Genomic DNA, 11,862 nt, shown 5'->3' on the forward strand with positions numbered 1-11,862 from the left:
ACTAACAAAATGAATATTCATTCTTTGACTAAGATTTAAACGTTAGGTATGAAAAGAAACCGCTTTCGCCTTCAAATAAAAATGGTTAACCGGCGTAATGTTAAGAATATTTTACATGATAACTATCGATCAAAAAATGCACTCTTTGGCGTATGTAGAATATTGAAAATTATATCAATTCGTAGACTCTCAAGGATGTTGGATTGGGAAGCAGCCAAGGGCAAAATAGAGGAAAAAAGGAGAGAGAAGAGAAGGCAAAATAGAGGAAAAAAGGAGAGAGAAGAGAAGGCAAAATAGAGGAAAAAAGGAGAGAGAAGAGAAGGCAAAATAGAGGAAAAAAGGAGAGAGAAGAGAAGGCAAAATAGGAGAAAAAAGGAGAGAGAAGAGAAGGCAAAATAGAGGAAAAAAGAAGAGAGAAGAGAAGGCAAAATAGGAGAAAAACGGAGAGAGAAGAGAAGGCAAAATAGAGGAAAAAAGGAGAGAGAAGAGAAGGCAAAATAGGAGAAAAAGGGAGAGAGAAGAGAAGGCAAAAAAAGGAGAAAAAAGGAGAGAGAAGAGAAGGCAAAATAGAGGAAAAAAGGAGAGAGAAGAGAAGACAAAATAGGAGAAAAAAGGAGAGAGAAGAGAAGGCAAAATAGGAGAGAAAAGGGAGAGAGAAGAGAAGGCAAAATAGAGGAAGAAAGGAGAGAGAAGAGAAGGCAAAAAAGAAGAGAAAAGGAGAGAGAAGAGAAGGCAAAATAGGAGAGAAAAGGAGAGAGAAGAGAAGGCAAAAAAGAAGAGAAAAGGAGAGAGAAGAGAAGGCAAAATAGGAGAAAAAAGGAGAGAAAAGAGAAGGCAAAATAGGAGAAAATAGGATAGGGTATTGGCATGCACCAAATCATACTGAAAAATATAAATAAAAATCAAATGGTACGCTTTTACGAAAAAAAGAGAAAAAGAAATCTTATTGCAAAGGTGTCGTGGAAGTGCAACAGAACACGGTTAAGGATATTGCAACAGGACGTGCTTTACAGCCAAATAGCAATGGCCTGACAAAAATCCAGAAATGAATGGAGTTCATTATATAGGATGAGATATGTATATACATATATATATATATATATATATATATATATATATATATATATATATATATATATATATATATATATATATATATATAGATGCATATATATATAGATAGATAGATATAGATATAGATAGATAGATAGATAGATAGATAGACAGATAGATAGGTAGATAGATAGATGTGTGTGTGTATATATATATGTATATATATATATATATATATATATATATATATATATATATATATACGAATATATTTATGTAAACACACACACACACACACACACACACACAAACGAGTGTAGACATCACGCATACATGAGGATATACGGCTGACAGCAGAGATGTACTACTTAAGGCAGGAGAGCAAGCAGCCGCCTCTCGGGAATCCTCTCCGCCTCTGCTGTCTCCTTGCGAGGGGGGCGTGGGGGGCGGGGCGGGGCGAGGGGGGCTGGGCGGGGCGAGGGGGGGGGGGGGGCGGGGCGGGGCGAGGGGGGGGGGATAAAACTGTCAGGATTAAAGTGTATTTCAAATAAAGAAAGAGGAAGTGGGGAAAATAAGGAAGAGCGAAAGGGATTATAGAATATGAATGGGGGAATAGAAATGAGTTGGTAGAAATAATGGAATAAGGAGAAACTAAATAGATGGGAGAAAGAGTAAATATATGAAGAAAGAAATAAGGAAATAGAAGAGAAAACAACGAAACGACAGGGAAAAGTACGAGGAAGAAAAGCAAAGTCTAAGGAAAGGAGAAAAATAGAAAAGAAAAACGTAAAAGACAAAACAGAAGAAGAAAAGGAGAGAGAAAATAAGTCAAACTTGAAGAAGAAGGAGAGAGAAAATAATACAAAACAGAAGGAGAACAAAGAAGAGAGAATACAAGATAACTTAGAAAAAAAAAAAAAAAAAAGAAAGAGAGAAGACAAGGCAAAATAGAAAAAAAAAAAAAAAAAAAAAAGATAGGCCAAGAGACAATAATAATAATAACAAAAAAATACGGAGGCAAAGCGGGGCGCCGATCTCACGTCCTTCGGGAGCTCACAAAAGGACTCCAACCCAGCAGCGGGGACAGACAGCCCAGGGTCGGAGCCACGGACGCACGGACGCAGCGCCACGGCCTCCCACGAGCTAGCGGCCGTCCCAAGGTTCGCTCCGGTAGAAGACTTCCGATCCGGTCTTCCGCCTTCGCCTTCGTCTTCGCCTTCGTCTTCGCCTTCGTCTTCGCCTTCGTCTTCGTCTTCGTCTTCGCCTTCGTCTTCGCCTTCGTCTTCGTCTTCGCCTTCGCCTTCGCCTTCGCCTTCGTCTTCGTCTTCGTCTTCGCCTTCGCCATCGTCTTCGCTTTCGTCTTCGCCTTCGTCTTCGTCTTCGTCTTCGCCCTTCGCCGCCCTCTCTTCGCCATCGCCTTCGTCTCGTCTGAGTATGGTTTACACTGGAGGGGAGGGGTGGGAAGGACGCAGGAAGGGGCCAAGGAGCAGGAGGAGGAGGAGGAGGTGGCGATGGCCGGGAGGGAGGGAGGGAGGAGTATCGCAGACGGGAGTTCGGAGGGAGGGGGAGGGGGAGGGGAGGGGAGGACGGAGGAGTGTAACGGGGGAGGAGGCCGGGCGAGGAGACGGGCAGGAGGAGGAGGAAGGGAGGGAGGAGGGTAGGAGGGAGGAGGAGGATGAAGGAGGGAGGAGGAGGGAGTACGGAAAGAGGCGGGAGGAGGAGGGGGACAAGCCGGGAGGAGGGGGAAGTGGGGAGGAGGGAGGAGCGAGGAGGAGAACGGCAGGGAGCGGAGGGTAGGGAGGAGGAGAGGCCGCGAAGAGAAGGTGGGGAGGGAGGGAAGGGAGGGCGAGGGCGCGTAGGAGAGGAGCGCCGAGGAGGAGGCCGGAGGTTAGGAGGAGGCCAGGGGGGAGGGACGGGAGGCAGGAGAGGTGTATGGGGAGGGGAGGAGCGCAGGGGCGGATAGGAGGCAGATGAGGAGGAGGGAGGGAGGAGGGGCGAGCAGAGGAGGCATGCGGACACAGGAGTCAAAGGAGGGAGGCCGGAGGACCAGGAGTAGGCACAGCGTCTGGCCCCATGTCGGACGAGCGCCGACGGGGAGGAGGTGCCGGCGGGCGCGCGGGGACGGTGCGCGAGGCTCTGCCAGGCGGCAGGGGTCGAGACCCCCGCGCCGGCCCCGAGGGGGGGGGTGAGCGACACGACCCGCCCCCAGGCCGGGGCCGGCGGCGAGCGGGGGGGGGGCCCGGGGGGTACGGGGGAGCCGGGGGGCGGGAAGGAGCGGCGCCATGAGGAAACGGGAGCGAGCGGGAGCTGAGTTGGAGCGTGACGGGGGGCGGAGACGGAGGGGGAGGCATGAGCGAGGAGGTCGGAGACGGAGCGGGCGTCAGGGCGAGGAGGAGTTCGAAACAGCTCCCGTCCCCTAGAGTGGAGGGCGTGTGTCGAGAACCCCCGCCCCATAAGGGCCAGCCCCACCCGCAGGCGAACCGCACTGGGCGGGCCACGGGGAGGCGCAGGGAGTAGCAGGAGGTAAAGGAGGGAGCGGGGAGGGAGGACCCGGTATGTCAGGGAGGAGGACAGGTAGCGAGGCCGCGCGTACGGACGGCCAGGGCAGGAGGAGGAGGCAAGAGGAAGTAAGGAGGGTAGCCCCCGGAGGAGCGCGACTGCCGCAGGCGCGCCCCGGCTGCGAGCCGAGGGCAGGAGCGAAAAGGGGGCGCTTGGGTGCGCTGTGGATGGGAAAAGTGAAAGGCGCAAGGTGAGAAGAAAGCAGGAGGAGCAAGCAAGGGCGGCCAGGAGGGAAGATAACGACCAACAAACCTACCAGGAAAAAGAAGATGAAAGAGAGGGAATAAGTGCCACATCAACCGTTGCTACATTTGAAGTACACAGCTAAAGTTAACCAAGAGGAATGTAAAAAAAAAACACAAAACAAAACGAAGAAAGGAGGGAGAACATACCAAATGTCTCTCCGAAAACAAGAGCAAGCGGAAGCCGAAGAAAGAGGAAAGCATTATCGGGTGTTCTTTTTCCAGACCGCGACCTTCGGTCCAATGCATTCAGGCGCATAGGCCTCGTAGGAGGATGTTCTTATTTTCCATAGAACATGCTCACACACGACGAACCCAACGAACTGAATACACACATCCATCCAAGCACATACACAAAAACCCCTCACCCCTTCACCAATACACTAAAACACCTTACATATATATAAATATATAATGTCTAAACGAAAGCTGAGCACAGAAGAGACAGAAGACAGATACGCACTGAACATGAAAATATAGATATGAATACTTTCTATGGGAAAAAACATAATCATGATACATCTTATTCTCAATCAACTACCCATATATATGATCATTCACATGAAAACTACTACCCCCCCCACAAGGCGGTTAATCAGGAACCGCATGACGTAAAGTACCAGGAATGTTGGCATTTATCTGTTTATCAGGAAAAACACACCTCTCCAGACCTTCTATAAAAACCCGTCTAACACATCAAGTAAGCCCTCGTAACTTCCACTTCTTAGTGGGAGTGCGTGTGCCCCTTAGGGTATTCACGAAATAGAAAACATCTTTTGCATTTTTCCTTGAGGCCAAAATTACGAAAAACTTATTATAGGAAATTATATTTAAACGGAACCCGAAGCGGTCAGGGGTAACTGTGGATGTAAACGTTGTGCGGTGGCACTCCTGGTGAAATCAAACACTGGAAATGCGATCGATAAAGGTAAATAAGTATAAAGATAGTAAGACGACCACCCCCCCAGAGGAGAGGTACACAGAAGAAAGTTATAAAATCATTGATGCTCAATCACCTCATGAGTAAAGAATACATATCCTGTTGGTCCTGTACATTTTCATTGCACTCGGGTTCTCAAACCGCTTCACCCTCCCCATCCTCCCATCGCATCCGTGCCGTCTATCTCACTCACACCCCCCGAACAACTACTCTCAATCCATGTCTCTAATCTCTGGATTCACTCATACCTGCTCACTCACACATTGCCCCTCACCTTCTACCGCCGTTTCGTAGCTCCATCCATACGTCCATCCCTACCTCACTCCCCCTCCCTCTCATCTCATCTCTTCTCGGTCCTTTTCCATCCCCTCTCTAATCTCATCATCCACTCCTCTCATTCCTCCACCCTCACATCTCTCATAGTCTCTTTCCCTTCTTTCTCCCTTTCCGCCTTTTCTCCCCTACCATTCTTCCCCCTTCATTCTCTCCCTCCTCTCTCCTATCTCTTTCACCCCTCCCACCGTCCGCACAGACCTAACGAGCAAAGCTCGAGGACCGCACCACAACACGCCCCATACGCGCCTCGCCAAGTCACGATGCTACGCAAGGAGCGTATAGGCACCTACCCCGTCCCATTCACACCCAACGAAAACACCCCCCCGACGACATCCACCACCGGCACAAAACTACCACCGCAAGACCGCACTGCCCCAAAGCCCACCCCCTCCTCCTACTTCTCTCCCCTGCCTGCGACTCTCTCCTCTCATCCCCCTCCTCTCTCTCTTCTGTCACCGATTCTCCGTCTCTCATCTCTCTCCGAATCCACCGAACCCTCCGGCCTCACGCTTGCACTCTCACCTCATTACCGGACCCCTCGCTCCTCTTATCCCCCCAACTACCCAGTCCTAAGCCCTCCCTGACCTTACCCTAACTCCGTCCTTACCGTCACTCTCACTCTACTCCTGGAGTCCCTAATCCGGTTCTACTTACGCCCGCCCCGATCTCCTGTCGTCTCCCCCTCTCGACTCATCTCCTCTCACCAGGGAGGTCTAGTACCTCCCCACCACCACATCCTCCAATATGCACTATCTCTTGCTGTCCAACTTTAACCCAACTATCTCCCCAATTTACTTCCCTCTCTCGATAACAATTCTCACACTCACCACTACGCTACGCTCCACCTGGTTTCTCCTCTACTCTCCCTCATCCACGCACCAAACTGCCATACGCCAGAAATCACCAATCCCACCTCCCTCCACAACCTATTCCCACCTCTCCAAAATCCACCCTCACCCCACTCACCCGACTACCACAGTCAACCCACTCTCCGATTTCCCTCTCTTCCCCCAACACAGCTACAATACACCGCCACTACGATACACTAACACACGACTACCTATCACCACACACAAAACTAGACATCCATATACACCTATCGACACCCACAACACAAACATCTCAACCCCACTACGTAACGAGTACCAAACCCTCGGCAATCTACTCTCTCCCTCTCCACACCTCTAACAGTCTGGTACATCCCAATGTCTACCGCCACGTCTTTCGACCCTACCCTCTGAACAACATACCTACTCTCCGCACACTCCATATACTAACCTCCACCCTCTAATACACGCGCCACACATCGACTCAAAGGCAGACCTATCCACCTCAACTTCGACACGACTTCCCAAGATAACATCCTGCCCCCCCCCCCCCGCCTCGGCCCCCTATCACAAACCCACCTACAGGACCACTAACTAACCAACAAATCCCCCCTCAACTCCCAATCCCGTCGAGCTTACTACGAACCACCTCCACTTTACCATCCCTCCCAAGTCATCTCTGAGTTCTCACTCCCGAGCAACCACTACTCCCTCACACTCCCTCAAACACCTGTACACATATAACTTCTTTTCCTGAATCTAAACCATCACATACAATGTACACCCACTAACCACCGACTCCACTTACAACCCACAATCCAATCCAACCACAACAATAAACGCCTCCGGACTCTCTACTCTCCACTAGCGCAACATTGCATAAAGAACACATCTACATCAAAACATACGCCCTACCACCAACGTAGGGCCTTCCAAACCCCCACAGTAAACCTCCACTGACTCTCCAACCAAAACCGACCCTCCACACAACCTCACCCCACCCCCATTCGACGAACAACTGACAAATCAACCGCACCCACCTACGTACACGCGCCAACGTCCCCACCCACCAGTCCATTTCTCTACCTTCCCACATCACCCCACGAACACCATTACCGTATCCCACACCTCACCGTAACCTATAAAGTCGCACCCCACCAACACACAATCACCGGTGATTCGCTTCACGCCCCACACACCCGCGAACGACCCCACCCCCTCCTCACTCTCTCTGTCCTCCACTCCCACTCTACCCGCCCACCACCACGCACCACCCCCCCCCCCGCCACTATTCCCATCACTCCCCCCATCCCCCTCAACAATAAAATACCATTTTCAAGTCTCTGGCCCAACTCAACTCGATTTCCTCATGATAACTTAACTCTTTTCACTCCTTCTATTAATTGATTTTTCTATCTACCTCCCGCTCTCCAACCTCATTGTTTTTTCTTCTACCCCCCTCCACGGGCCTCTAATTTATTTTTTCTCTCTTTTTTTGTCTACTAGCATTTTTCCCACTTTTTACTTTTTCAAGCAACCTTTTCAATATTTTATTTTTTTACTCTTTCTCTAATTACTCCCTTTTTTTCTTTTTTACAGTCTTCTTTTTTTCTCACTGGATCTCACATCTCTCCCAGGTCATTACGCACTCTTTCACTTTATCTCTCTGAGGAAACCACCTCTTCTTCCCTCATTTTCATTCTACTTTATTTTTCCTCTCTTCTCACATCACTACCGCATCCCCCTCTTTTCTCCTTCCCATCTATTTTAGTTTCCCATCTTTCATCCAATCCACCTCCAACAGCTCTTCATCTCCCTGCCCCCGTCTCTCTCTATCCTTTCTTTTTCTCTCCACTCTTAACCTCCTTTTTCTAATTTCTCTTCTATTATGCCCTCGGCCCCCCAATATCCCCCCATTCCTTTTTCTAGATCCAGCCCCTTTCACCCCCACCCTAATCCCCCTCTCATCCATTCTTCTTCCTTTACCTCTGCTCCCTCTTGCCCATCTCGTTCTCCTCCTTCATTTCCCTTCGCCATTCCCCTCCTTCCCTCTCCCTCTTCTTTTCTCACATTACATCGCCCCCCCTTCCCCCCCTCTCTCACGGCCCCCAGGACCGCTCACTTCTCCTCTCCCCTCATCCCCATTCAGGTCCTCGCGGCTCCCACCACCCCCCCGCCCCCCCCCCCCCCCCCCCCCACTACCTCTCCCTCCCCGTCACCACCCCACGATCGACTCGCCTCACCCCCCCCCCCCCCCCGCCCTTACCACCCTATCCATTCTCACACGATCCCATATCCTCCTCATCCTCCACTCTAAGACCCCCCCCCCCAGCACCACCTCAGCCCACTACTACCGATACCGATCCCGCTCACGCCATCCTCCCTACACCTCGCCCATCATCATAATCGTCTCCCACACTCGCACTCTCCTCCCGATAACGTATCCCACAACACCGCTTAACACTCCACGACCCACACTTCCCCTCCACCTAATAGACGACTCCGTACCCGCCCTCATTCCCCGACACTCTCGACTTCTGCTCTCGTACTACGTTTCTCTCCCTCACCCTGCTCCCCCCAAATCCTTTACTCCCTCTCGCCCCCCCGTCATATAATCCCATACCCCGCAACTCCCTCCCTCCACACCAACCCCCCTCCGTCCATCTCCAGGACCCTCCATACACGACCCTAACCACCCCACTCAAGTGCAAACACAACAGTCACAAGGCCTCGTAAAATCAGTGTTCATCCCCCATCCTCATCGGTCGCAACCGTCGCACCCACCCCATTGCCCCCCCGACCTTCCAACTCTCATACATCTCCTAACCCCCGACCCGTCTCCCTCGCCTCTCAGAGAACCAATCCGAGTCGCGTTCTCAAGACCAGTCCCACACCTCTACCGCCATCCCTCCCCCCTCATCTCAAAGCGTCCACACGCCGCCTACCCTCGCATACCCCATCCCCACGATCCGCCCAGCGATCCGGACCCTAGCCCACCCCTCTCACCTAGCGAAACCACTCATACTCCCGGCCAGGATGCCACATCGCCCCCACACACGGCGCCGGTCCATCCACATCAATGCCAGAGTCACTAATTCCTGTTACCTTTACCCGTTGCAAGAACCCGACCTCACAACCCATTGCGTCAACGACCAACCCCCTCCCGTCTGTCTCTATCACAGCGTCCGTAAAATTCAGACGTTATGGTGCAAGTCGCACCACGTGTGTGTCCGATTCCCAAGTCGTCTCACCCCCAGTAGCATCCTCTGTCATCCTCTCCGCTGGCTCTATCGGTCCAAACACATACTCCCGATCAATGATCTTAGCCAGTCCGTCTACCGATATCAATCCAAGATCCAACTGACCGCCCTCCCGCCCCCCGCTCCCATCGACCTCTTCTGTCGCAACTCTCGCATCGATCACTTCATCAGCCCTACATCTCTTCCTCCATAACCTAAGTGCCTCGACAAGCCTCACCCTCCGCCACTCTCGCTATGCCGCCATCACCTCCCACGGCCTCTCGGCTGAATCGTCCCTCCCTCTTAGCCTCACTTCACCCGCATGTTCCCTCGATGACACTCTCATCAATGCATACCCCTCTCAAGTCTCCAGAGAAAATTCACCACACTCATACTCTCTCATGTCATAATACATTAACAAACAGAGACCGGACACTCACTACCCACACTACCCGGATCTCAGTATTCGGATTTACCCCCCCGCAACTCCCCGGCGCTGTGCCCCGGTCTCTCGGCCTCGTCGCTCATCTCCCTACCGTCAATTGAATCTACTGCAATCTCTCATTCCAATCCGTACCAACTTCGCCACAACACTCCCGACACTCCGGCTCCCGTCTCTCACAACGAGCACATCTTCTATCTCAAGCATCTATCTCGCTCATAGTTCCTTGTCCATCTGAATGCCTATACCAACTACCCAGTCTACCTAGAGCACTTACCATCCCGACCAATCGCTAAGGCGGTCTCTCTCTACACTCTAGGTCAAGACGTTCACCCTCATCTACAGATCTTTCTTCTCCGAGCTAACGGTCCCCCTACTAGATGGTTCGAGCTCTCTTATCCGCACATACGCAGATTTCACCTCACAATTAGGTCCTAACGCCCTTACTCCACATCTCTGATCCTAACTCATCCTACTCTTCACCGTATCTCACGCAGATGACGATAAAACACGTCCAATCCTCCGAGGTTCTCCCTCTCCATAACCACTCCAGAGCGGGTCACATCCGATAACTTACTACTCTCCTCTACCATCCCCACCCGTCATCTCGATCATCACCCCCAGAGACTCAGGCCACTCGGGGGCGATCCTCCAGCCCTCCTCGTTGCTCCTGCGCACCTCTGCTACTAAAATCCGACACCTCCCGAACAAGATCATCAGGTCCACTACTCGCTCCATCATCTTCACCCCCGCCTGTCCCAATCATAAGCCTGGCCCCATATACACTCTTCTCGTCACCCCAACCCAGATTTCGCTGGAAAACCATCCCTACATGCTCCTCAACCTCGCGTCACTCGAATCTGCTACCCTTTCACGCTCCTCAAATCTCCTCTGCATCTTTCCGTCGTCGTCTCAACCCACTACCCTACTCCACCTCGGGTCTCATCAATTCATATTTACCCTTGCATTATCATCTCTCCGAAATATTCATATCCAATATAGCATAAAATCCGTCACTCTCACCCACTCGTCTCCCCATAGCCATACGATGGATTCCTCATCTCACTCCTACATCTTCGAAGCCAGATACCTCGCTTAACTCATCAGATCCCCCCCTTCTCCCTCCTACGCTCCTCCTATCCCTCACCAACTCAGTCTCCTAACTTCTTCAACACAATTTCAACCGGTCGATTAAAATCATCCATCGGTCCTCGGTCTAGAGAACTCCCGCTGATCATAATGACTTCTAAGTGAGACCGGCCCCTCCACTCTTCACCGTCGTCCACCAGGTCCATAGTGCTGGCCCAGGCAATTCAATCCACCCACACCCTCCTCCTCATACGGTCCCAATTGACATCTCTTCCCCTCTCATTCCTCAACGGTTCGTCATCACTCCCCTCGCATTCCCTATCATTGATCCAACTCACCCGTCCCAACAGTATGTCCTCCTCCACTGCACACATACCTTGCTTCCCTGCCAGCATCTACTACAACTAACTCACCCTCCTTATCGCCGATGTACTCCCCTCAGTCATCCACGCGTGAATTTCGATCCCAGAGTCGCCCTCTCGTCCTCATCCGCTCTACTAAACCACCTCTCATCCTCATCGCCGAAGAGCCCGCTACCCTCCCCAACCTCCGTACCTTCTCATCTTCACTTACCCCCCGGATAACTTATTTATCTCGCGACTCCTCTGCACCTAGCCTTCCCTATGACCGACATTCCAAGACATGTCCGGTAACATCAACCACCCCGGGTCCGTCCAACCGTCTCTACTAACTCCATCACTTTCCTATCTCGTCCTCCCCTCCTGCGCGCCAACCATCTGTTCTCTCTCACAACGAATCTGAGTTTCCATCAATAATCGCGAGCCACCACACATCTTCACATCTTACAGCAACAGCTCATACATACTCACTCTATGCCTCACCACGCTTAATAACCCCCCCATCTACCACTCCCACTCAGAACAATGTACCACCAAACGATAGTTAACTCCAGACTCCCAACTACCTCTTACCCAGACTATACAGAGAATCAACTAACAACACATCACCGCCATCGTCCTCACCCAATGGATCTTTCCCTCGTATCACCCCTTAATCACCTGCAGCCTAAAACCCTCTCTCGCTTTCTGCACTCATCCCTCTAATCCTTCGTCCAAGTCTGCCATCTCGAAGTCGCTCCAAGTCCCAACTGGCTACAATCCCACCGCCCTCCGAT

At 51.4% G+C, this 11,862-nt stretch overlaps 1 protein-coding gene across 1 annotated transcript; it reads left to right on the forward strand.

Moving 5' to 3' along the window:
- Positions 1 to 9,451: 9,451 nt before the first annotated feature.
- LOC125040386 (topoisomerase I damage affected protein 7-like) lies at positions 9,452 to 10,737 on the forward strand. Its single transcript, XM_047634941.1, has 2 exons — positions 9,452 to 9,658; positions 10,192 to 10,737. The coding sequence occupies exons 1-2, from the start codon at positions 9,452 to 9,454 to the stop codon at positions 10,735 to 10,737; spliced, it is 753 nt and encodes a 250-aa protein (XP_047490897.1).
- Positions 10,738 to 11,862: the final 1,125 nt, after the last annotated feature.

The sequence above is a fragment of the Penaeus chinensis genome, chromosome 29 (assembly GCF_019202785.1).
Source record: "Penaeus chinensis breed Huanghai No. 1 chromosome 29, ASM1920278v2, whole genome shotgun sequence".
In the NCBI taxonomy this organism is placed as follows: Eukaryota; Metazoa; Arthropoda; class Malacostraca; order Decapoda; family Penaeidae; genus Penaeus; species Penaeus chinensis.